This window comes from Marmota monax, unplaced genomic scaffold (assembly GCF_021218885.2).
Source record: "Marmota monax isolate L192 unplaced genomic scaffold, Marmota_monax_Labrador192_F-V1.1 WCK01_AAM20220418_F8-fsc00012, whole genome shotgun sequence".
Lineage (NCBI taxonomy): Eukaryota > Metazoa > Chordata > Mammalia > Rodentia > Sciuridae > Marmota > Marmota monax.
This window is the reverse complement of record NW_026695227.1, coordinates 8,882,351-8,909,767: the sequence shown is the minus strand read 5'-3', so window position 1 is coordinate 8,909,767 and position 27,417 is coordinate 8,882,351. Positions and strand designations below refer to the sequence as shown.

The window sequence follows — 27,417 nt, the reverse complement described above, 5'->3', positions numbered from 1 at the left end:
ATATCTTATCTATTCATAAAACCCATGAATAAATAGGTAGGTCTATTATATATAGTATTAAAAATGGTTGATCCCTCTTCTAACTTTTCCATTCCATTGTCCTGTACAAGTTATTTAAGATGAAGACTCCTTCAACAAAAAGTTTAGTTTAGGTTACTGGGAGTCAAAACTTAACAGCATTTACAATGCTTTGGGGAATTCATTTTCAAATCATCATTTTCTTTGTTACTTATGATCCAGTTTCATACCACTTGATAAATTTTAAATTCATCAAACAACTACTTAATATCTACAATGTTTTCACAATACTGGAGTTGTGGAAAGAATAATATTAGAAAACATTTCCTCAGCAAGTAGGTCTTATAGGTCACTGAAAATAGATAAACAGAAAATACTCTTTAAAATATGATATTTATTTTGAATTGTGCATATTTTGGTGGTGCATTTAAATTGTTTCTCCTTTTGGAACCATCAATGTCCTGGTTTTTATAAGTAATTAAATCCTGATTTCAGAGTCCATAAATTACAGACTATATGATTGTGCTACAAAATGGTTTGTCTCAATATCTCATCACAAAATTACAAGATCTAATTATTCAGGTACCATGTCTAAATGTTCCATTTATATACACCTTTTCCTTTAGGAGCTATATAACATGAGATGCAACTTTTAGTGCAATAAAGTAAAGATATCAGATTAACAAATTTAATAAAGTTTGAGAGAGAATAAATAGAAATTATTTACTAAAATATAAAGTTACATTCACAATAAAATGTCACTTGAAATACACTGATTAGTAGTACACAATCCATCAAGCAAATAGGTAAAAAATATGTCTTACCCAACAAAATATTAGCCTGAGATGCTGACTGACCATATTGTTGCTCTGTGTATTTGAATACATAAGTAAAAAAACCAATAAAGCCACTTATCTGTAGCAATGTCAAAATCAAGAATATAACATAGAGGTGATTGGTAAGGAGGATTTTCAAAGACTGGAAAAAACCTTAAAATTATGAAAATAAAGAAAATATTACAATACAACTTAAATATATACTAATCTTTTATACTATATAAGATTGAACATTACTTAAACACATAATAAATGAGTAACAGTAGACTGGTATCCTACTGTCATAAGTTATTTGTTTGTTTTTGGGTGGTCCTGAGATCAAAACCAGAGCCTCATAATGCTACACAAGAACTCTGCTAGTGAGATTCATCTGCAGCCCTCAACAATTTTTTAAAACATAATCCTTCAATATTTCCAGAACATACATTAATATTTATTTGTTTAGTTCATTTTACCCCACGCCCAAAATTAAATCATACATGCATGCTTTTTTGCAACTTGCTTTGTTAACTTAATATTTGGTTATTCTGGGCACTTTACCAATGTATTACATATTTATTTATTTGTTCATTTAACAAATATTTGGTTTTCAATTCAGTTAGGTACTAACCAATACATTAAGTGTTCAAGTAAGAATATACATGCAATGTCTTTTATTTATCAGCATTTAATGATATAATCATTATATTAACAATATCATTAATTATTCAACAGAAATTTAAATGATAGCATAATCCAAAACTTCACAAAAGTAAGGTTCAAAAATATTAAATATCAATTTAGTATGAGAATTCAGACATCTTGTTACCTGGTATACAGCTTTTCTATCATAAAATACTGACTCAGTAAATCTGGAAATATCTTAAATAGAACCTTAGTTCTACTTAAGAACATGAATCATGTGTCTAAAGATCCAAGGAGAACCAGGATATAATGATGTTGTGTCTCACGTGACATTATGACAGGAATCACACAACTTCTGCATACAATGAGGTGTGTAACAAAATTATAACTTATCCATGGCAGAATTTATGGGATATACATCTGTGATTACCAGGTCAACCAGCAGTTAACAGTAGATAAAGGGAGAAAGAACTACATAGGAAAGCAATAGGAAGTTTCAGAGTCAAGTAAGACCAAACCAGACATTGTTATTGAGAAATAGATGACATGGTCTTTAAAAGACCTTGCCCTTTATGTGTTAAAGATTTCCAATGGATATGATCATTGATATGAACTAAGATTTCCATCTAATGTCAACTAAAAAATAATTTTATATACTTATTATAAGAAGAAAAGAGAATCATGGCAAAGGGCACAAAGAAAAAAGAAGAGGGCATTTTTTTTTTTTTTAACCAGGAATAAACAGCATTTAAAATGATTAGGCCAAAATACTAAACTTCTCTCTTTAGCATTCCCCAGATCAGAAAGACTATCACTGATTTGTGAGCCATTCTAAATGAGCTGTGACCTTTGATTAAAAGAAACAGAGGCTATAAATTCATCAAATCAATTGTATTTTGAGGTGACTGAGAACATAGTTGACATCTTGACTGAACTTCCACACAATCATGATCCAATAAGTATCTTTAATAAATGGATCAATACGTAATTCAAGTGGCATTAAGCTGATTGCCTCAGAAAGCAATTGTTTTCTTTGGGACTGTTCTCAATTTTTACACACTGTTTTCTTTGAACTGAAATCTTGCTTTCTTTCCTTCAAATCAATCAACCTTAGTTCTACTTAAGAACATGTAGAATAAATACAACAGTTTTCCTTCTGACCTTGTATTTTTAGTTTTTTCTTCTATTCCTGCTAGATACAAAATTAAGGTCCTCTTTAACTATTTGGGTCACTATCCTGCAAACACAGTCGTAATTATTGCTGATGACTGTAATTGTCCTATTTTTAAAATTTTTTATTTATTTATATTTAGTTGTAGTTGGACACAATACCTTTATTTTATTTTTATGTAGTACTGAGGATTGAACCCAGGGCCTCGCATGTGCTGGGCGAGCACTCTACCACTGAGCCACAAACCAAGCCCCATAATTGTCCTATTTTGGCAGCTTTATTATCCTCTCTGTTCTTTTTTGAGCGAAAGCAGTCAAACCTAGTTTCTGTAAGTTTAGACAATCTGTGGATGTTTATGGATTTGATCTGGTAGAGTAGAAGCAGCCTGTGCAAATGAAAATTTTCTGGATATGCTGTCAATGTGCTTGTTAAGTTTCAAAAACTTCTAGCTCAGAGGTGTGCTGGGATAATAATGAATAATGAACTTTGGGAAGTAAGGCCTGATTTGTAGTATTTCTCAATTTCCAATGGATAAATTCTCCTGCTTTGGCCAATTCAAGCTACCAATGTAGTTGAAAATTTAACAATGGTTCATGAGCCAACACAACCTGACTCCAGCATACCATTGTTGTTAGGTCAGAGTGATGGAAAGAAAGAAATAATAAATGGATAAGTGGAAGAATTGATGACAGAAAGAATTGGGGCTATCCTTGAGAATTTGTAATTCCATTTCAATGTCAATTTGAAAAGGTGTCCAAGGATTTAGGCATTTCGTTGTTTTGGATTTTAGTATTTCACCATTTCCTTCCAATCTGAAAATTGCTGTCAACACTTCATTATTTCGACTATTTTTCTTTGACTGTTGGACCATTCTCTTGGTTATTACTTCTCTGTGGTTGTCTACAAGCCCCCAAGGGAAGACTTGTTATCAAATAGTAGAAGATCCTAATTCATATTACTGACTCCAATGATTTCAACTATTACTGTTTCTACTTCATTTTTTTAACATCTTAATGAGCATTTTTAATACAATTACCAAGAAAAAAAATTAGTCTAATCACCAGTCAGAAATCTTTCCTAAGTTCCTTCTCCTTACTCCATGTCTCCACCTGAGAATAGTTAAGTTTAACCAAACCAAAGTACTTAAGGCTGTTAATGCAATTGTCTGAATAATTCTCATTATTAAGTAAATTATTGAAAATAATTATAAATTTTTGGAAAATGGAGGCAATATCCAATCACTAGGACATAGTCTAGTGCTTAGAATCATTTGCTAAATAAATGAATGAGTGCATTAATGAAATAGTATAAAAATTTTATCTATTACTCATAGGCTACACTACATAATTTGAAATAAATATATTGTCTTTGGTTTACAAAGAACATATATTTTAGCCTTTGGCTGTAATCTCCATGCTAATGGCCACAAATCTGATCCTATTCAGTTTTTCATATGCTCAGGAAGTATTTACTAATTTTAATAGGAGTTTAGAAAAATAACTTAGCTAGATTAGATGTACAAGAAAAATAACTCCATATGATTTAGATATGAATTATTACTTTGGAATATTCACTCTTCCATTTCATTGAAATGAATAATTCCAAATTGACAAGGGGTGTGAAATACTTACCATTTGTATTTATAGTAGTCTTTTTCTCACCGTTGGTCAAATTAGCTGTTTGAGTCCTTTCTTCATTTGTTTTGAGTACATGCAAAGATGCTGAAACTTTCCTTTCTTTCTTTGATTTATATGGATTTTTGTGTAGAAAAAAGAATGGTATGGAAGAAATAATGGATAGGAGTCCAGATATAAGGAAACTAAGCCACCAAGCACCAACCCAGCGAGAGTCCGTGGGAGTTATTCTGATGCTGCCTAAAATAAATAAAAGAACCCAGTAAAAAATAATTTTGAAAGATAATAATATCTAAGCAATAATAACAATGATTGCTGTCCTCCATAGACAAAGAAAGTAAACTGTATTTCATCAATTCAAAGATGCTGTTTTCTTCTTTTCATATTTTTTAATCTCAGAAACTGGGATACGTCTAACATTTAATGACATCTTAAAATTGCTGTTATCCATGAATCAGTTATGGGACTACTTTCATAGCCTGAGCTTGTGTAAACATGGTGGCTTTTTTGATGATATGACTGCAAAACTGCCAACATTGCATATCCAAGTGTGAAAATGACTTTAAAAACATGGAAGGAATATGAATGTTCATTGCCATCTGAAAATATCTAGGGATACCACCTGCTGAGGTCAAGAAAGCACCAATAATGAAAGTTAAAGCAGTTTTCAATAAATTCTCATATCCAATAGAAGAGCTTTTCTCCCCTGCCCAGAAACTTGTATTTATAACTTTTTTTTTCACAGCACAGAGGATAAAATTGGTGAAAAAATATAGACAATGAAAATCTGAATTTAAAAGTAACCCAGAAAAGTTGTACTCTACATGTTAGAAATAATTCAACCTTTTTATTTCAATTATGTGTTTCTTTAAGGCATGCATAAAGATTATATGTTAAAACTATATATCAAGTATAAATGAAGAACTTCAGTAAATATAAGATGAGCAGTCTAAGTATTAAGAAAGGATACATAAGATTATCAGCAAAATGACAAAATAGGAAGCCATAAATTCCCATACACTAACACACTGATTCAATAGCATTATACAGATCAATTCCATTTTTGAGAAACCCAGAAACTTGTTGAGAAGCACCTATACCCCAAGTAAATAATAAATTAGCCACAATGAAACCAGTAGGAAAATTGGAAACCCCATTTCTTTATAATTCACAACTCAGTATAATCCCATAAGATCAGGAAGAATTAGCAGTTTGAACTAGTTTGTGGATACTTGCTGGAACTCTTCTGCTTGTCACAGAGTGAATGGGAACAGAAAGGGTTGGACTATACATCCATATTTCTATTTTTCCTGATCAAGGGATTGAAGGGATTGAGTGCAAAACCAAGCAGCAGCAGCTATTCTCATATTCAACAAAGCAGATTCCAAGCAAAAAATAATTAGAAAGGTCAAATAGGGTCACTTTACACTGGTAAAGGGGAAAAATACAACAAGAAGATAAAAGGATAGTAAATATTTATGCCTTAAACATTGATGCATCTAATAAAATCAACACAAACAAACAAAAACACTTGTTGACATAGGACTCTGACCACAATAATACTAATAATTTCAAAACACTTTTCCTCCAATAGATAGGCCATCCAGACACAAAATTAGTAAAAATACTCAAGATCTAAACAATACCATAAATCAAATGGCTCTGACATCTATAGACTGTTTCATCCAACAATAGCTAAATTCACTTTCTTCTCAGTTGTTCATGAAACATCTCCAAAATATACAATATTTTAGGCCACAAAGCAAGTTTGAACAAATACAAAAGAAAAATGATAGCGTTCCTTGCATTTTGCCAGATCAAAATGGAATGAAGTTGGAAATAAACAGCAAGAAAAATTATGAAAATCACATAAATACATGGAGACTGAAAAATATAGTTTTGAATGAGGAATGGATCATAGAAGACATGAAAGAGAAATTTAAAAATTCCTGGAGTCAAACAAGAATAGTGACACAAGGTACCCAAATCTGGGACACTGTGAAAGCAGTTCTAAGAGGCAAGCTTACAGCACTAAGTGCCTACATAAGAAACAAACAATACCTCTCAAATAAAAGTCTAATATCATGTCTCAATGACCTAGAAAAGCAGAAACAAATTATTTCCATACAGTAAGAAGAAAGGAAACAATAAATATCAGAACAAAAATTAATGAAATGAAGAATAAAAAAGGCAAATGATTGATGTAGCAAATATTGGTTTTTTGAAAAGATAAACAAGATTAATAAACCTTTAACCAAAATAACCAAAAGAAAATGAGAGAAGACTCAAGTCAACACAATTAGAGATGAAAATAGAGACGCTGCCATAGACATTCCTGAAATCCAGAGGGTCACTGGGATTGAAAAATTACATTCCAATAAATTGGAAAATCTATAAGATATTGATAAAGTTCTAGATATATCTGACCTATCCCAATTGAACCAATAGAACATAGAAACCTAAACAGACCAATATCAAGCAATGAGACTGAAGCAGTGATAAATAGCCTTCTAAAAAAGAAAAACCTGGAACTACATGGATTCTCAGCTGAATTCTACCAGACCTTTAAGGAAGAACTAATAGCAATTCTCCTCAAATTATTCCATGAAATAAAAAGAGAGGGAAATTCATTCTATGAAGCTGAGTATCACCCTGATACCAAAACCAGATAATGATACCTCAAAGAAAGAAAGCTGTAGACCAATATCAATTATGAACATACAGAGAAAGGCATGTAATAAAATATTAGCAATCTGCATTCAAAAACACAATAAGATTGTACATCATGACCAAGTTGGTTTCAACTCTGGGATTTAAAGTTGGTTCAATGTATACATGTCAATAAATGTAATTCACTACAGAAATATTATTAAGGACAAAAGCCACATAATAATTTTGAGATGAAGAAGAAACCTTCAACAAAATCCAGCACCCATTTATGTGAAAAACACTTGAAGAAACTAGGGGTAGAAAGAACTGATCTCAACACCATTAAGGCTATCTATGTCAAACACAAAGCCAACATCATTGCAGAATGGGGAAAAACTGAAAGCATGTTCTCTAAAATCAGAAACAAGACAGGGAGGTCCACTATCACCACTCCTATTCAATATAGTATTTGGAACTCTAAGTAGAGCAATTAGGTAAGAGAAGGAAAATAAAGGTATATAAATAGGAAAGGAAGAAGTCAAACTATGTGAGTTGATGATATGATCCTATAAAGAACTCTACCAGAAGGATTCTAGAGCTTATAAAGAAATTCAGCAAAGTTATAGTATGCAAGATTAACATTCAAAAAACAAGCACCTTCCTATACACTAATAACGAACCTGCTAAGAAAGAAATTGGGAAAAGAATTCCATTCACTGTAGCCTAAAACAAAACAAAACAAAAATGGGAATAATCAGACCAAGAAGGTAAAAAATCTCTACAATGCAATTTACAGAACACCACAAAAGAAAATTGAAGAAGACTTCAGAAGACTGAAACATCTCCCATGTTTTTGAATAGGCAGAACTAATATTGTCAAAATGGCCATATTATCAAAAGCAATCTACTGATTCAATGCAATCCCTACCAAAATACCAGTGATATTCTTCATAGAAGTAGAAAAAAATTCATATGGAAGAATAATTATCCAAAACAATTCTAAGCAATAATAGTAACGCTGGAAACATCACAATACCTGATCTGAAGTTATACTACATGGCTATGGTAATAAAAATAAGATATTATTGGCAATATAAACAAACATAAAGCCAATGGAATGGAATGGAAGACACAGGGACAAATCTAGATAGATAAATTTGTCTGATCTTTGACAAAGGTGCCAAAAGCATACATAGAAGAAAAGATAGCATTTTAAACAAAGGGTTCTGAAAATACTAGATATCCATATTTAGAAGAATTAAACTATATCCCTATCTCTCACCCTGCATAGCAATTAATTCAATGAGAATTAGACAAGAAACATGTCAAGGGCTAGAAGAAAACTTAGGGTCAATTCTCCAACGATGCACAGGCATCAATATCATTAATAGACTCCTAAAGTTCAAGAAATAAACCCAAGAACTAATAATATGTGGATGGCAACAAAATAAAAAGCTTCTGCACAACAAAGGAAACAAGAGCATGAGGAGAGACCCTGCAGAATGGGAAGAAATCTTTGCCAGCCAGTCTTTTGGTAGGGGATTAACATCCAGAATATATAAATAACTCAAAATCTTAATGCCAAAAAACCCCCAAATAACCCAATCAATAAATTGGCAAATTATATGAATAGATACTTTTTAAAAGAATAAATATAAAAAGCCAACAAATATATAAAAAATTGTTCAATATTCTTAGCAATCAGGGAAATAAAAATCAAAAGTACACTGAGATTTTATTTCACTCTAGTTAGAATACAAATGACAATAAATTCTAGGAAGGACATGAGGAAAATTGTACACTTATACACTGTTTTGGGGACTGCAAATAAGTAACACCTCCCTGGAAATCAGTATAGAGATTCTTCAAAAGATTAAGAACGGAACCGCCATATGACCATAATACCAAGATTGGTTTTTATCCAAAAGAACTGAAATCAGCATACTATAGCAGTAGATGCAATCAAATGTTTACAGTAGTGCAATTCACAATGCCAAATTATGGATTCAGTCTAAGTGTCTGTCAACAGATGAGTGGATAAAGAAAATGTGGTATATGTACACAATGAAGTTCTACTCAACCATAAAGAAGAATGAAATTATGCCGTTTGCTGGTAAATGAATGGAACAGGAGAATACCATACCTAGAGAAATAAGCCAGATGGTGAAATTCAAGTGTCAAATGTTCTCTCTCATATGTGGAAGCTGGAGAGGGGTAAAAAAGGAATAAAAAAGGACTCACAAAAATAGAAGGTAAACCAAGAGAAGAGAGGAAGGGGATTGAGTGGGAGAGAGAATATACAAATATACCACAATGAATCATATATGTGTGTGTATACACCTATATATATTTATGCACTAATTAAAATAATAATACAAGGCATACCAGCAGAGTACAGCAATGGGAGCAGGGATAGAGAGGAGGGAAAAAAATGAAGAGGTTTCAGGGAATGAGATTGCTAAATTATGTTATATAAATGTATGATATGGTTTTTATGAGTCCCACTCTTATGTGTAATTATAATGCATCAATAAAAATGAAAAAAGAGAAAAGCTAAAGGAATTCTTCATCTTTAAACAAAGGATACTAAACACCAACATGATAATAAAAAATGTCTAGCATTCATGTTCATACGTATGTACATTTACATGTGTGTACACATATAAACATCTACACAGAAAATATATATGTGCATATGTAGACACATACAAAATACTACATTACTGAATTGGTAGTGGGCAAATCACTTTTAATTCCAGAATAAATGTTAGAAGACAAAGGCATTAAAATAATACATCTAAAATATGTTAATAGATAGTATAAATAGATTGTGACATCATTAAAATAGAGTGTGTGGATGAGTAGTAAAATCATAGTTTTTATATGCATTTGAAGTTGCTATAAGCTTAAAATAAACTTACAAGTATACGATATTTTATATAAGTTTCATGATAGCCAGAAAAATGTTTATAGGAATTATAAAAAAGAAAAAAAAAAGAACCAATGCATATAAACCCCCAAATCAACAAATCAGCAAGAAAAGGAGCAAGTGAAGAAACGAGGGACAAAAGTACCACAATGTAAAGCAATTTTACATTTTACCACTATTTTACCACAATTAACAAAGTGACAACTGTAAATTCATCCTTGTTAGTCATTACTTGAAATATAAATGGATTAAACTCATCAACCAAAAGACATAGAGTGGCTGAATGGATAAAATAAGGCATAGATACATGTTGTCTATAAGAAAGTCAGATTTAAGGACCCATATAGGCTGACAATGAAGGGCTAGAAGGAGACATTCAGGGCACATGTTAGGGAATGGGGGTAACTATGTAAAAGAAACCTGTTTTCTCTAATAGGTAGAAGCTAACCAGTAATAAAGTGGGGAGGTGAGGATAAGACTAAAAGTGCAGTAGAGAATGGGGAGTGGAGGGCAGGGAGGGGGATAAGCAAAGGAAAGTCAGAAGAATAAATCTGACATAGTTTCCTATGTGCATATATTAAAACAATATAGCGAATCCCACTACCATGTACATACATAAGAATGGGATGCTCAGTGGAATAAGATATATTCCATATATGATTATATCAAAATGAATTCTGCTGTCATATATAACTCAAAAGAACTAATAAAAATTGTGTTTTTATACAAAAAACTATATTTTTATATAAAAATAAGTAAAAATGAATATTTTATTAAACATATTTATTAATTAATATTTATTTATGACAATGATGTACTGACTAAATTAAAATAAATTAAATGTAAATCAAAATAAAATCAAATAAACCTGTAAGTCAAAAATTGTCTCAAGAGGTCAATTTACCAGGAAAATTAAATAATTATAAACATACATATACCCAACATTGGAGTACCAAAATATATAAGGTAAACACTGACAGAACAAGACAGAAACAGACAGGAATGCAGCAGGACACCTCAATACTACATTTTCACTTACCAATAGAATAACCAGAGAGAATATCAGTAAGGAAACAGAGGACTTTGACAACAGTATAGAACAATTGGAACTTGCAGGCAGGTAGAAAACACTCTATCCAATAATAGCAGAATACAAATTCTTCTAAAGCCTAAATGAACATTCTCTAAAACAGACCACATATATGTCAGGCCATTAAACAAGAGTTAATGAATTTTTAAAGATTGAAATGATTTCCAAACCAATTATCTTTTCCTCTTGCAATGGAATATAGTTAGATATTAATAGCATAAGGAAAACTGAAAAATTCACAAATATGCAGATATTAAACAATACACTTTGGAACAATCGGTTGCAGAAAAAAATCTAAAGAGAAATTAGAAAACACTTTGAGACATACAAAACTGAAAACACAATATACATGGGATGCAGCAAGAACAGTATCAAGAGAGAAATTTATAATGTCTACCTCATTAGAGTAAATTTTATTCTTGTAACCTGAGATAGAGGTTGTTTTCTTTAATTTATGGTCACTAGCAGAATCTGGCATATTTCTGACTCTCAATAAAACTAATTAAATTTGTTATATTAATAATAAAGATTGGGGAAAAACAGCCAATAAAAGTAAAAATAGACAAGTGGGACTCCATCAAACTGAAAAGCTTCTGTACAGCAAAGAAAATAGTGAAGAGTGAGAAAGCAACCTATAGATAAAAGGAGATATTTGTAAGCTATATATCTGACAAGGAGTAATTTTCAAAATATACAAGGAAATCCTACAATTCAGTAACAAAAGAATAACTTGATTTTTAAAATGGGCTACAGTGTCAAATTAATGTTTCTCCAAAGAAAATATACAAATGAACGACAATATGTGAAAAGATGCTAAATGTCATTTACTCTCAGGGAAATGCAAATCTAAAGCACTATGGGATATCACTTTACTCTCATTAAAACAGCTATTATAGAGACAACACCAAGAATATCAAACAAATGTTGCTAAGGATGTGGAGATATCAGAAACTTTCTACCCTGTTGGTAGAAAGCAAATGGTGTAGGCACCATGAAAAAAACAGTATGAGGGTTCCTTGAAGAATTATTGAACTACCACATGCTTATCCCACTTCTGGATATATACCATAAAGAAAAGTATGATCTCAAAGAGATATTTGGACTTACATGTTCATTGTGGTACTATTAACAATATTCTGGATGTGGAAACTAACTAATGCCATCAATGGATGGATTAAAAAAGCATAACACACACAATGGAATATTATTCAATCTTAAAAGAAAATCCTGCAATATATGAATAGCATAATTGAGCTTTGAGGGCATTATGCAAGAAACAAATCAGTAACAGGACACATATTGCATGATGACATTTACATGATGCATCTAAAAAAGTCAAATTCACAAAAGCAGAGAGTGGAATGGTGATTTCCAGGGGCTCTGGGAAGGGGAAATAAGGAGTTGCTAGTTAATTGGTATAAAATTTCAGTTATGCAAGATGAATATAATTTTGAAATCTGGTTATAACATTGCACTCATAGTCAACAATACTATGTTGTACTTTTTAAATAATCTATTAAGATCTCATGTTAAGTGTTATGTGTCCTTACTACAATAAAATAAAAATAATTGTAAAAGTATATGTGTATACACATACTCCATAGATTTTTTAAAAAATATGGAATGCTTCACAAATTTTCCTGTCATTCTTGTGCAGGGGCCATGCTAATCTTCCCTATGTCATTTCAATTTTAGTATATGTGTTGCCAAAGTGAGTACCACCCCCTAAGAAGTTCAAAGCACAATTTAATACCATTATTCTTTGACCTACAAAAATGTCATTAACATAAGAAAATATTGTATTGACGATTATCTTAAGTTTATAAAAATAAATTATTTTCAAATATGCACAGATCTGGGTTTAAAATTTATTTACATGATCATAATTTTTCATAATCAACCACTCAGATAGACTTCTGTAAATGATTGGTTAAATCAGTGACTTTATCTATATGATAAATATTTTTTCTTACTCGACATCTGTCAAATATGTGATTTTGGTTAATTTTCTATTCTCTCATTGGCCTACTATATAATAGAAAAAAAAGAGATATCCTTCATATCCTAAGTAGATCTGGCCTGCCAAACTGTTTTCTTTAATTTACATACCATATTAAAATCAAAAAATTATAGATGGATTTGTCCAGAAACCAATCAAAATACCTTGTCAATGATAGAATCAAATTTCTACAAAAAAAGAATAGTACAGATGGTTTTGGGTAGATGGTGAGGGCAATAAATCCCCACCAACTCTAACCAGTCTGCCCACCACATCCTAACTTCCTATAGCAGAACCTGTATCACTTTATTCATTTATGTTATCTGTTTGGCTCCTGTAGGTATTAGAGTTTGCCAAGTATACTTTGTAATAAGTTCACTTTACACTCATTACTGAAAAAAGATACAATAAGGTCTGAACATTCAGTTGTATAAATTGAATTACCATGAATCCTAAAATGTTTATGAATATTTCTAAATATTAGGGGGATTTTTAAAAAACTGTTATCTTAAAGAACTTCACAACTTATTTCTGTACTCTTAGTGATAAAAACAATAATGAGCTTGGAAGTGAATAAGTAAAATTGAACAGAATGTGAGCCAACTCAAAGTCATGTATTTAAAACAGAAGACATGAAACATTTCATCAGCTATTTGCTTTAGTCTTGTATTAGCAAACACTTTCAAGTTTGTGCCTACTGTTAGCCTACTGTGATAACTAGTGCATTTTAAAAGTAAATCTTTTGATCTCCTTAGAATGATCTATTGAAGTCCTGATAAGATAGAAAATTGAATATGTTTGTTCACAGGCACTAATTATTTGTATGTTAAAACATCTACCATCCTGTCATTTTTTAAAAGAGATGACAGCGGGGTTAGGATGTAGCTCAGTGTTATAGCATTTGCCTACCTTGTGTGAAGTCCTTTGTTCAGCACCAAAAAAAAAAAAAAAAAAATCACTAAAAGAGATGTCAAGTAAATACAGAAATGTCTATGGCTTGTTGTCATAGGGCCTACAACACAGGCATGCTTTTGGTGATGAACAGGGAGACTTAACCTTACTTTGGGCCAACGGAAGGTGGTGACATTAGGACTTCTCTAAAGAAAAGCCACATTTGGGATGAGATTTTAAGAACCATGCAAATGGAAATATGAGAAAACCTTTTCCAAGTACAGGGAAGGGTACTATTACAGGACACTTTGAGACTCCTGCAATTAATATGACATGGGATATATATTAGAGAAAGAATGGAGAGGTAAAAAACAAAAATGGTTAAGAAAGAAAGAAAGAGAGAGAGAAAGAGAGAAAGAGAGAAAGAAAGAAAGAAAGAAAGAAAGGAAGGAAGGAAGGAAGGAAGGAAGGAAGGAAGGAAGGAAGGAAGGAAAGTCACAAACAGCCATATATCTCATTCTGGGGAATTTGACTTCAATCCTTAAGTCCAATGTGAAATCACTGAAGGAACTTAAATAAGGGACGACATGGGTCATATTTGTTTAGAAAGATAATTCTGGAAGCATTATGCCTACGAACAGGTGAGACCAGAGGCAAAGAGTTCAGATGAAAGGTTAATCAGTAATTCGGTCAGTAATTGAATTAAGGTTAGGTTATTTATGAAGAGAGGGAACATAGGAAATAAAATGGGTATAGAGGTAAGACAATGAGCCAGATTTGGACACATTGAGTTTTAGGCATTTATAAGACATCTAAGAAGGAAAAAAAAAATGAGCGAGTACTAAAAAAAGTGTAAATTTTAAAAAGTTGTAAAAAAGTATCCATTAGAAATGCATTGGATAGAAACTAATTGTGTTTCATAAATAATAAAAGTCAGATTATAATCGAAAAGTAGATGGGAGGTAATAAGTGAGACATTTACATTTAGATTATTTCTTCCAGGTGCTTGGCTCTAAAGGAAAACAGAAAAACGCAAAATCAGCTAAAAGGTTGTTTGATGGATAAAAAATATTGTATGTGTAAAAAAAGATGGGAGAGACTTGAGTGTGCTTTCTTAAGGAAAAGAGAGAGTGGCGATGGTGGGTAGAAGGTGCAGATTGGACCAGGTAAAGTGGTTGATGGAATCAGATCTTGGAAGACATGGAAAGAGGATCCAAACCACAGGTGAATCTATTAATATCATCTGAAGATGGAGGACTTTCCCACTGAGTTGGGGAAAACAGGATGAAGATACAAGATGAAGGTATAAGAGCTTGAAGTTCCCATACCTTCCACATTATTTCTCCTAATTATGAAGTAAAGCATGCTCTGAGAGTCAAGAGGAAGGTTACAGATGTCATTTATTCCTTCATTCATTTATTCCACAAGCACTTATTGGATGTTGCCATATGCCAAGCCTTCTGCCAGGGCCAGGACACGCGAGGCTGGACCAAAGTTCTTGGTAAGAGTCCTTTAAACTACTCCAGATATAAGTCAAACCAGCAGTCTCTATGGCAGCTTCAGCAAAGCAACCTGTAAGTTCTGCACTTCAACATCCAAACCACCAACAATCAAAAAACGAAATTGACTCGACTGGGTGGTCAGTTCTGGGAGAGGAATATTTAAAGTTTGTTTTGGATCACATCATATAAAATAAGATTGTTTACATTTTTCTCATTTTATATTTAGTTGTAAAAGCTTGGTATACATAGGAGCTGAATTTTACTTTCATTATAATTACTAATGTGCTTTTTCCTACTTGTTACCTTTGAAAAATAGTAAGCAAATAGTATTAAAAGAGTAAATTTAATAATTTGGCAGAATGGTATCAGGTTTTTGAAAGAAATTATTGTGTTACCTTGTTGTGATTGTACTTACTTAGATCTACGTAGCCAACGTCCACATACATTTTTGCAAACACAGATCCCATTACAAAGCCAATGACTGGACCAATCATTGCTATTGCTTGCAACCCACCTGAAATACGATGAAACAAGTTTATCAGATTCTAAGAATACATGGTTCCTGTTCAATATGTTTTTAAAAGTAACATTACACAACACATTTATCTAAACAATTTTTTTAGTTAAAATAATTAATTTAGTGACACTATTATTTCAAGGATAAATCCAGGCAAAATAATCATTCAATTTCATGTTTTCTGTACATTACCTATGTAAACAGAAGAATGTCCTTCTTTAGCAAAATCATCGATATAAGAAATCCCCAGTGGCATGATAGGAGTTTCTCCTATCCCACGAAGCATGTTACCCATTAGGACATATATCCACATGTATGATGATTCTTTTTCACAACCTTGGTAGACGAGAAGGTTTTATTTTAAATATTAACTTCAGCATTTCTATCAGAAACTGAACTACTTTAAACAATTAAATATTACTGTGGGGATTTGTTTTTGTTTAGTTTTTTTTTTTTTTTTGCTTTTTTTCTAATTTTAAGTGATTTATATTCATTTTGCAAAGTTTGAAATACAAACAAAAAAACCCAAACACAAATACACACACATAAAAAAGTAAAAATTAGCTGAGATCCTACTATACAGATAAAATCAATTCTGATGTTTGTTATATACCTTCCATACTTCAGGTTCATATAAAAGTATGTATATTATGCATCATAGACTTAAATATCCAATTCATATTATAATCTGTGTATACATTTAACACTATATTATGGCACTTCTCCTATTTAGCTTGTTCTGTGTTGTCATTCATATCAGGATCTCAATGATAGCACAGTACTGTGTTAAATAACAGCTTCATAAGAAATTTAGTCAATGCTATATTTTTAAATTGTAAAATATTTCTTATTTTTATTCTGTTAAATATGGATGCTTTGGCTATAACTATAAATAAGACCTTGTGCCCATTCCTGACTATTTCCTTAAGTTTAATCGATAACAGTAGGATGAGTGTGAAGTATATTTTTGTTCTTTAATGCATAGTGAAAATTAACCTCCAGAGTTACAAATTTACATACTCTTAACAATACTAAAAATCTAAAATCATTTTTCTTCCTCCCACTTCATTTATCTATTAATATTTTCCTATCTAATAGTTAAAAACTTTAGTGTTATTATTTGTAATTATAATTTGTGTGAATTATAATTTATAGTAGGTAACAATATTTAATTGGCATAATAATTTACATATCCATAAAGAGCAAGTTTCTATTTTTTTCACATACTTAGGCCAGCTCCTATTGTTTTATTTCAAATGTAGATGTTCTTTGCCAATTTTCTACTGGCATTTTCCTCTTTTCTAAAAGGTCTTTATATTTAATACATATTAACATGATGATTTTTGTCTGTATGTAAAGGTCAAAACTTTTTCCTATTTTTTAATTAATTTTGCCAATAAGTATCACATTTTCATAGATATAAGTAATTTTTCATAAATTTTAGAATCGTTTTCACTGTCACTATTAATTCTTACCTTCTTCTGTTATCTCAGGTTGTGTTCCAGTGAGTGATAAAGTTTGATTAACCAAACAGGTTAGTGTTGAATTCTCTGATAGATTAATATGGGCATCAGTAGAATACTTGTAACTGTAAGAATATCAGGACATAAATATTTGTTCATCTACTGAATATTTTTACTATTCCCAAAAACACAAAGAAATTTTACCCTGTTTGTGTCTGCCTTTTCTCCAAATTACCAGAATCCTCTACTTCAATTTTATGACCTGTATTTTAGAAGAGATTATGGGTGAATGTGAAGTGGGAGTGTCCATTCAGAAAAGTCATTCCTTGATGTCAGTCCGGGACTGATTGTATTCTGGTCAATACTGTATTCTTGTTTCATCTTTTTGTTTTTTAAACTTCTAACTATAAACTGTCTGATAATTTACAATGAAATTTTATAAACTTTAGAGGAGTGTTTTCTAAATCAATCTAAAATGCATGCCAGTTCATCTACATTTTCTATTAATAACCTGTTATTATTTCACACACACATAAACACACTCTCCCTCTCTTTCTAATTCCTATCTCTGCAAAACTTAAAAACAATTATAATGCACCTCAATTTGATAAGAGAAAACTTCTTAGGAACAACAGAGATAGAGTTAGAATAGGGACAAATTCTGATCCTCAAAACATTGAAGTACCCTGTAGCTCTGTGGGCAGCCTAATGTATGTCAGGCATTGTGCTCAGCTGCAAAAACGTAGAAATGAATCAACAGCTTTTGTACTTAAGGACTTTCACACTAAGATAGACAGATATGATAAATGATATAAGTTTCATATACAAGGTTCTGAGTTGTCATAAAGGAAAAAGGGATGATCAGAGCTGCCTGAAGGTGGAAAATAGAATGGATTGAAGAAGATCTCACCATGAAGATGACACGGGAGAAGAATATTAGTGAGGAATAGGAGCTTAATAGACAAAGTAGGAAAAGTGTTCAAAGGTATTGGAAGAGTATATGCAAAATTATGATATATTATGGACATTTAGTGAACTGCAGCTTTAGAGTGTGGTCCTCAATGATGGGGAGCAGCAGAAGATCAATCTGGGAAGATAACAACCAAATAAGTGAGCACCATGCATGTGCAAATGACTATAGGTATTAACCCACAGGCAAGGGGCTTTTAATATTTTGACTGTCACTACCAATAAGAAATGCATTTTACATTACAACCACAATACACACACACACACACACACACTCACAAATGTATGTACAGGTAAAATGTAAGTTTCTCAGAAAAGTATTTATCCCCATCTACATTGTACTCATTTTATTCTGGCCTATGGGGAAAATGTTAATTTCAATAATCTGAATTGCTTTATTGGTACAGAATCTGAAGTTTGAAAAACTGCTCTAGGAAATCGAGTTTTAAATAGGAGTAAAATCATTAGATACACATTTTAAAGTATTGAATATGAGTTAGAATAGATGAAATTGGAAGCAAAGTCCAGACCAGAGAATGAAGCCTCAGCTAGGTAAGGACAGTGGAGCAGTCCAACTTTGACAGACTGGAGATAAAAAAGGAAGATTTGGGTGATTACCAGGTATCCATGTTTCAGTAAATAGACAGCCTAGGACAAGGCCCTTGGTTTTAAGTTCCTTTTGAGTAAAGGAATCATTACGAAAGAATGAATGTGAAAAATCTGAACTGGTCTTGGAAAAATGATGAATTCAGTTCTGAATATATGGATGGAAAATGCCTGTGGGACAGGAAGTTGGAAATATCCACAAGCACACAGATCTTGAGTACTAGAAAATGTCAGCACATATTGATGATAGTTTTATTTAAAGCATATATCCCATCAATCATGTAGAATGAAAAGTTAAAAAGACTAATGGTGGAGTTTAAGAGGTACTGAAATTATGATGTTAGCCATGAAAGAAAATGACAGGCATGTTAAAAAAGAGCCCAAATATCCAGAGTATACAAAGAACTCCAAAAATTAGACAATAAGATAACAAACAACCCAATCAACAAATGGACCAAGGACCTGAACAGACACTTCTCAGAGGAGGACATACAATCAATCAACAAGTACATGAAAAAATGCTCACCATCTCTAGAAGTCAGAGAAATGCAAATTAAAACCACCCTAAGATACCATCTCACTCCAGTAAGATTGGCAGCCATTATGAAGTCAAACAACAACAAGTGCTGGCGAGGATGTGGGGAAAAGGGTACACTTGTACATTGCTGGTGGGACTGCAAATTGGTGCTGCCAATTTGGAAAGCAGTATAGAGATTCCTTGGAAAGCTGGGAATGAAACCACCATCTGACCCAGCTATTCCCTTTCTTGGACTATTCCCTAAAGACCTTAAAAGAGCGTACTATAGGGATACTGCTACAACCATGTTCATAGCAGCATAATTCACAATAGCTAGACTGTGGAACCAACCTAGATGCCCTTCAATAGATGAATGGATAAAAAAAAATGTGGCATTTATACACAATGGAGTACTACTCAGCACTAAAAAATGACAAAATCATGGCATTTGCAGGGAAATGGATGGCACTAGAGCAGATTATGCTAAGTGAAGCTAGCCAATCCCTAAAAAACAAATGCCAAATGTCATCTTTGATATAAGCAGAGCAACTAAGAACAGAGCAGGGAGGAAAAGCATGATAAGAAGATCACCATTAAACAGGGACGAGAGCGGGGAGTGAAGGGAGAGAGAAGGGAAATTGCATGGTAAAGGAAGGAGACCCTCATTGTTATACAAAATTACATATAAGAGGAAGTGAGGGGAAAGGGGAAAAAAAACAAGGGGGAGAAATGAATTACAGTAGATGGGGTAGAGAGAGAAGATGGGAGAGGAGGGGAGAGGAGGGGGGATAGTAGAGGATAGGAAGGGCAGCAGAATACAACAGACACTAGTATGGCAGTATGTAAAAAACGTGGATGTGTAACCGATGTGAATCTGCAATCTGTATACGGGGTGAAAATGGGAGTTCATAATCCGCTTGAATCAAATGTATGAAATATGATATATCAAGAACTATGTAATGTTTTGAACAATTAATAATAAAAAAAAATTTAAAAAAAGAGGGCACAGAGATGGGAAATAAATCCAGCTAGGGCAATATGTTAGAAATAGGAAGGAGAAGAATCACAAGGAAGACAGGTTTTCTCAGAGGCAATGTAGGGAAAAAAAATGAGTTAATGTGGTGACCAAAAGGTGTGACTGCTGGGTTTGGCAATGAGTCAGTGATTCCTGTGACTGGCAGAAATGGCTTGCTCTTTCTCAATACCCGTTTCCCTGAGTAATTTAAGTTGAAACTTTTAGCTGGGAACATGGAAGAACTGTGCATCAAAGGTTCTGGCCATGGTGACATTGGCAGAAGGATTATGCTTCTAAAAATATTTCTTCTTAAGCTACTTCCTATGTGTGCTTTTCGCTGCTTTTCCTTGGTCTTCATCTCTTCTGATATCCTGTTGCCCTGGAACAACACTGACAGAGTCTGGGGCCATGAGGACAAGACCATGAAAGGCAAAGCAGTTATCGGGCTTTCTTGGACTGGCTACATTAACTCTGAGGTGAGAAATAAGCTTTGATCTTATTTAAATCATTGCTATTTTAAGTTGTCTCTCATGAGCATCTGACTCCAACCTTGACTACACCATAATCTTAGGAAATTTGCTTCAGTGGAAGGGCCGTGGGAAAGCCCACACTGTAATGGGTTGAACGAAAAAGTCTTACTGAGTATGATCCTAATCTTATGTATAAAGATGTGAACTATTCATGTTGTACTAAAAAGTCATTAAAAACATTTATTTCAAATGAAACTGGGCAACTTATTTAGTGCTATGCATATCTCAAAGACAATGAAAGCTATAGTGAATGAAGCTATTAATTGTTTCATAGAAAAAAATACCAATTACTATACATAATGAGCCATCTTCTCAAAAGGTGAGACTAGCTCTTTAAAAGAAAAAAAATTATATTCCACAACTAATTTACAAGTTAATGAAATTAACAGCACAGGGCTTTTAAATACTCACTATCCCATGAAGAAATGTGGTAAAGCTGTCATAATGCTTCCGACCCCCATAATGAAAGTACCAATTCCAATAACCTTCGGTCTGTGTACTTTGGATCCATAGTAACTCACGAATACAATCACAAGCAAGTTTCCTAGGGAGAGAACAAAATTATGTTGATATGATTCATCACAATGAATATTGACTGAGTCCAATTTTGTATCCAATGGAAATGAAGGCCCCAGAATGGATGCAAATAGAGAATGAGATAAAATACCTTTTCCCCAAAGATTCATTTAATGGAGAAGGCAAAACTTACCTACGTGAAACCAGTCAGTGGAAAGTTGTGGAGTTATATAAAATAAGTTTTAGAAAACAACTTACTATGCAATATTAGTGAATCAGCATTTTATTGAAGAATTTAGAGTTAACTTGGATTGCACTGGAATGGAGAAAAATACTCCTGATCTGAGGGAAAGATATTCATCAATGTATTTATTTATTCTTTCCTAAAAATAAAAAGGGGGACATGAAAACAGAAGAGAGATTCACTAGAGCAGAGGAAGAGGATTTAGGGGGAGAAAGAAGGGCCTAAAAGGGAAGAAAGGTGGAATGAGTCAGATCAAATTTTCCTGTATACATACTACATGTATGTATAAATAAATTTAACCTTTATGCATATTCAAAATGCACTAATTTTAAAAACACTATAAACAGAAGAAATATCAGTAGATTAGAGGCAGAGAAACAGGGGGAGAAAGGAGAGGAAGGAAAGGGGAGTACTGGGGACTGAATTGGAGCAAATTATATTCCATGCTTTTCTAATTATGTCAAAATGAATCCTAATATTATGTGTATCTATCATGAACTAATAAAAATGTGTAAAATTTTTATATTATGTGCCTGCCATGGTGCTTGGTTCCAGAAATAATAGATAGATGACAGATAATCAATAATAATAATCAATATATAATCAATCTTGGTACCTTTCCTTAAGAAATTCACATACTAGTGACAAAAACTGGTATATGAATGGAGGTACTGATAAGCCACAGGAAGAGACACTTTTTATTAATTAAGAGACTCAGGAAAATTTCCAGGAGAAGAAGTCACTTGAGATTTAATGTTTAACATCTATATTATTTAGTTTAAAAAGGAGAGAAAGAGTATTCCAAGTGGAGAGAGTCACCATCGATCCTGGCCATCTGGCTGTATGTATAACAATAAGCAGAAAGCAACCAAGATTTACTGAGCATTTCATAGAAAAGAAAAGCTTGACAGAAAAGTGCCAAAATGAACCAGTAGATAACATAACACATGAAGAAATAGTAAGGATAACACTAAAAAGAGGAGAAACTTAAAAAAGTTCAGTTAATAGATACAATAGCATGTTTACCCATAAAATAGTAGAGAACAATAAAGTACTGTTGTAACTTTAAAAATAAGACAAATGCACAAATTATAACTTTATATGATAAGATGGAAGATATAAGCATATGGAACATACAGCAAAGGAAATAGAAATTTAGAAAGAAAAATTTAAAGAGAAAAACAATCTAGAAAACTTAATAGTTGTGTCATAGATGTTTCAAAAGAAAATAGAGGAGAAACAAATAATAAAGAGGAAGTAAATTTCTTGAACTAAAAGTAAGACTTCAGCCTTTACATGGAAAGTTCTTCCATTTCTCCAGTCGAGGTAATATAAAAAAAGACAGTCTTCAATACATGCTAGTAAAATTTCTGAGATTTGAGGATAAAAAGGAGATGTGTATTAGTGCATATTGGTAATTATTTATAACATATATATGTTATTGAATTGTATGAAACAGTAGATTAATGTTATAATATTCTTATAAAAACATTTTGATTGTTTAATTCCATACCCAAATTATCACAGTAAAAAAAAAAACACATTCCCAAAAAGCAGGGGATCTAAAAATATGTTATGTGTTCAATTTTGTTTCTGGGAAAAAATAACCCCTTGAAGATACAGTTCACAGGAACTAAGGATGAAACTTGAAGTTACAAGATTCAAAGATCAAATGTAAGCAAATTTGTAATGCTGTTCAAATAAATGCTCATAGATTTGTCTTCTGTTATAGTTACTTTAAAATATTGTCACGTATGTTTTACATAAAGTTTAAAAATAGGCAAACTTGTAGGAAATATTTGCAATCTATATGACAGACATAATTTGGGGGGTCTCCAAATAATTAAAAAGTAAGAAGAAAAGGGAAAATTGAGCAGAAGTAATAAACTCCTAATTCACAAGATAAGGAAAATGTTCATTAATTACATAAAGCTTTATGATTATAGAAGATATTAAAATTAAGACAATAAAGCAATATCTTCCATGTTTTTTTTAAAAAGACTTTTAACCTTAAAGAGTAGAAATCTAACATAGTTTTGTTCCAAATCTGTCATTTTATCCACAAATCATATGAAACATAGTCCTTTTTCAACCTTTCTTCACATTTGGGCAAATGGAGAGAGGGCAGGTTAAGCGTCCCAGGGTGTGAATTTGAAACAATGGGTTTATGTAAGATCAGTCTTCCAACACTCTTAATAACTAGGATTTTGTTTTGTTTTGTTTTTTTGCATTACAATTCTTATTACACATATAGAGCACAATTTTTCATACCTCTGTATATAAATTATGTTCATGCCACTTTATGCCATTGTACATGTACTTTTTTGCATTACAATTCTTAATACACATATATACCTTATATACAAACAGAGATATGAACAATTGCGGTATGTATATATGGTGTATCAAGAACTGCCATTTTGAACTGAGTGATTCTTTGTTGTTTGGGGCCATTCTGTACATTCTGGGTGTTTAACAGTATCCTTGAACTCTACCCCTAGGTACTAGTAGCACCCCTATCCCCAAGTTTCAACAGCCAAAAATGTGTCCAGATGTTGCCAAGTCATCCTTGAGGAATCAGTTTGCACCTAGTTAAGAACCAGGGTTGTAGATCATGTGTGAAGTGTTTTACCTCTGTAAGTCTAGTTATTAAGATAGAAATACAATTACCAATTTCAAAGCCTCCATCAATTATACCAGCAATAGAAGAGGATATGTCAAATCTTCTTTCTATTTGAGTAATGGAAGTTTTCATAATGACTCCACCTAGTGCTTTGCAAATGAAGCTTAATGACATAGCTCCCAAGAAAATCTAAAAAACAACAACAAAAAAAAAAGGAAGAGGGAAAACTGGTTAAGCAAAGAACTATATAATGTTTATATGAATATGGAATTAATATAGCTTTTCTTTTTACTTGAAAACATTATTTTATTACAAAAAGCATACCTATCTTTTCCCTACAGCAATCAGTGCACCTCAGCCCTTTTAATGTTATCTCTACACAGATAAAGCACCATTTTCCAACTAGGTTACAATATCAGATTACACTGAAAGTTGTCATTTTTCAACAAATGTCATTAATTGATCTATTAAACACTAAATGTGTTCTCAATTTGCCATGATGGTAAGCCATTCTTTATTTCCAAGTAAATAGCACAAGCCAGCTGAGGGGAGTGGCAGAACATTCTCAAAGGTACCTTCCAGGAAGCCAGTTGGAACTTTGAGGCAGCAAGGAGAAATTTAATGAGTAACAAAATCGACCTTGCATCTAAGGTGAAGTGGCTATAGACTTTTTAAAGTTTCAGTTTCACTTGAACAAAATTGACTCATCCTTTCCCTTACAGTCCACATTGTTATCCATAAGCAAACTTGTTTTTGCTCTCTTGCTAAAATATGACCACATTATGGAACACATGATTGCAACTCCCCAAATTCAAATGGTGAACCCTAATCCCCATTGAGATGACACCCGGAGCTGGGGCCTTTGGGAGGTCTCATGATGAGGTTAGGGCTCTTGTGAGTGTTTGCCGTGTCCCTCTGTTATGTGAGAGCACAGGAAGAAGATGATCACATCTAAATCAAGAAGAGGGCTCTAGTTAGATTCTAACCATGCTGGCACCTTGAACTCAGACCTCCTACATTCTTGAAATGTGGAGAATAAATTTTTGTTGTTTAAGAAATCCAGTCTGTTGTATTCTACCAACCTGAACGAGGACTAATGATCCCTTCTCATTTACCTCCTGTGCTTCCAGTGGTCTCCACCATAATGTCTAGCTTTGATGATTAAAATATTCTCCTGATACATCTTTATGCTTCTGTTCCAGTTCCACTAAAAGTCTGTTCTCAAACCAGTAGCCAAAGAAATTCTTTTAAAATAAAAATTAGACCATACTGCCAATTCCTGCTAGAATGCAAACCTTTTCCAGGTAGGAGGTTTTGCTCATTCAATGCTATATCCCAGTGCTTAGAACAATGTCGGGCACAAAGATAATCAAGAAATAGTATTGGGCTTTTGTTGAACCAATACTAGGCCACGTTTGGGAGTTAGAGACAAAAGGCCAAACAGACATTTGCATAACCTACAAGATGTATATATGTTCTTCCCTGCATCACAGTCTTTCAAATTATACATGCTATCAATGAAGATGGAAAAATTGAGAAGAGCTGTCAAATAATACCACTTATTAGATACAACTAAAAAGTACATACAATTTAGAAAACCATCTAAAAATGGAACACCAACATAGAAGGGTATCAAAACGAGTTTTGCTAAGTTGATGGTGGGAATAATAAAATTCATAAGATAAACACTAAGCTGATTCATGGTGTTAAACAAAAATCATGAAAATTTTCTTCCAGGACAGTCATTTCCTGACATCTTGTAGAAAAACAATCTTTATATCACAGAAGAATTATGAAAATTGTTCAGGGCCCAATCATTAAAAAAAATCATGTAATTAATCCTGGGTCAGGGATGGTGGTAGAGAGAACACCTGGGAGGGAACAACATCAGCAACATGGTAGGACAGGAATCCAGGACCCTTCTCTCCCACAATACATAAGTTTAACAACAAATGGACCAAATGCCCTGTAAGAACTACAGAAACCAATTAGGAGTTTCATGTAATCCATGCTAGCCTAGATATAAACACATGGAAACCTAAAAGGAAAACGTATGATTCTCTGCTCTCTCCCTTGCACTAGAGCCTTTATCACACAATACTGCACAGTGCTGCTGGGAGAAAACATTCAAATCCCCTACATCCAGTGTTTGGACTTCTAGTGGGGGCTTTCCAAGAACTGGTTTCTGTCTTGCCTCAGCACTCAAAAATGGGACACCAGATTGGGGTTCTGTCAGCAATTGATTAAGCATCAGTCTGTAGTACCACATAAAGACAGCAGATGGAGCACCATTGCCACAATTTGCTACATCACTAAAGAGGTCACAGTACCGCTGAAAGACACCAGGACCTTACCAAGGAATGGTTCTAAATAGTAACTAGTAAACTTTTTCAAATAAGAGACTACATACAAGCCTAGAGAGGTTAGAAAAGAATGCACACATAGAAAAAGCTTAAGAAAGCTTCAGTATCGAGCAAGGCTGAGTAGAGAAAATTTCCCCTTATAGAAAACCAGATTACAGTGTTTAGAAGAATTGGCTGATTCTTTGAACACTGAAATCCAAACAAACAAACAAACAAAGACATACAAAGAAACAGGGAGCATGGACACATTTAAATGAACAAATTATATCTCCAGGAACTGGCCCCAAAAAGTAAAAAGCTAGGAATTGCCAGAAAGGGATTTTAAAATTCCTGTGAAAAAAAAATGCTTAATAAAATAAAGAGAGCACAGATAGACAACTAAATGATATCAGGAACATGGTACATAAACAAAATGACAATATCAATGATACACAAATTGCAAATGACCAAGTAGGTATTCTGAAAATAAAGAATATAATAACTGAATTGAAAAATATGCAAGAGAGGGACTCAAAACACTGACTTGGTCAGGCAGAGGAATCAGTGAACTCAAGGACAGGTCTTTGAAAATTACTGAGAGAGAGGAGCAGAAGGAGGAGGAGGAAAGTAAGAGGTGGAGGAAGAAAAAGAATGAAGAATCTAAGGGAATCATGGGACAAAAATCAAGCAGAGCAAACACACAGAGAAGGATCGGAGGAAAGGGTCAAGAAC

At 32.9% G+C, this 27,417-nt stretch overlaps 1 protein-coding gene and 1 non-coding gene across 4 annotated transcripts in view; both read right to left on the bottom strand.

Annotated features, from left to right (window-relative positions):
• Slco1b3 (solute carrier organic anion transporter family member 1B3) overlaps positions 1-27,417 on the bottom strand; it is a 93,131-nt gene that overhangs the window by 29,419 nt on the left and 36,295 nt on the right. For all 3 annotated transcript variants that reach the window (XR_006850019.1, XM_046436018.1, XM_046436019.2), the window contains exons 3-9: positions 24,391-24,532; positions 21,372-21,504; positions 17,336-17,448; positions 16,053-16,196; positions 15,759-15,857; positions 4,281-4,523; positions 843-1,007 (exon numbers count right to left, since the gene is read on the bottom strand). Coding sequence is in view for 2 of the 3 variants with exons in the window: in XM_046436018.1 (XP_046291974.1) it covers positions 843-1,007; positions 4,281-4,523; positions 15,759-15,857; positions 16,053-16,196; positions 17,336-17,448; positions 21,372-21,504; positions 24,391-24,532 (1,039 nt within the window). In the remaining variant the exon portion in view is untranslated. The remainder of the gene's footprint in view (positions 1-842; positions 1,008-4,280; positions 4,524-15,758; positions 15,858-16,052; positions 16,197-17,335; positions 17,449-21,371; positions 21,505-24,390; positions 24,533-27,417) is intronic.
• LOC124087485 (U6 spliceosomal RNA) lies at positions 12,564-12,673 on the bottom strand. The gene has a single exon (XR_006850078.1). It is a non-coding gene; the product is annotated as a U6 spliceosomal RNA (small nuclear RNA).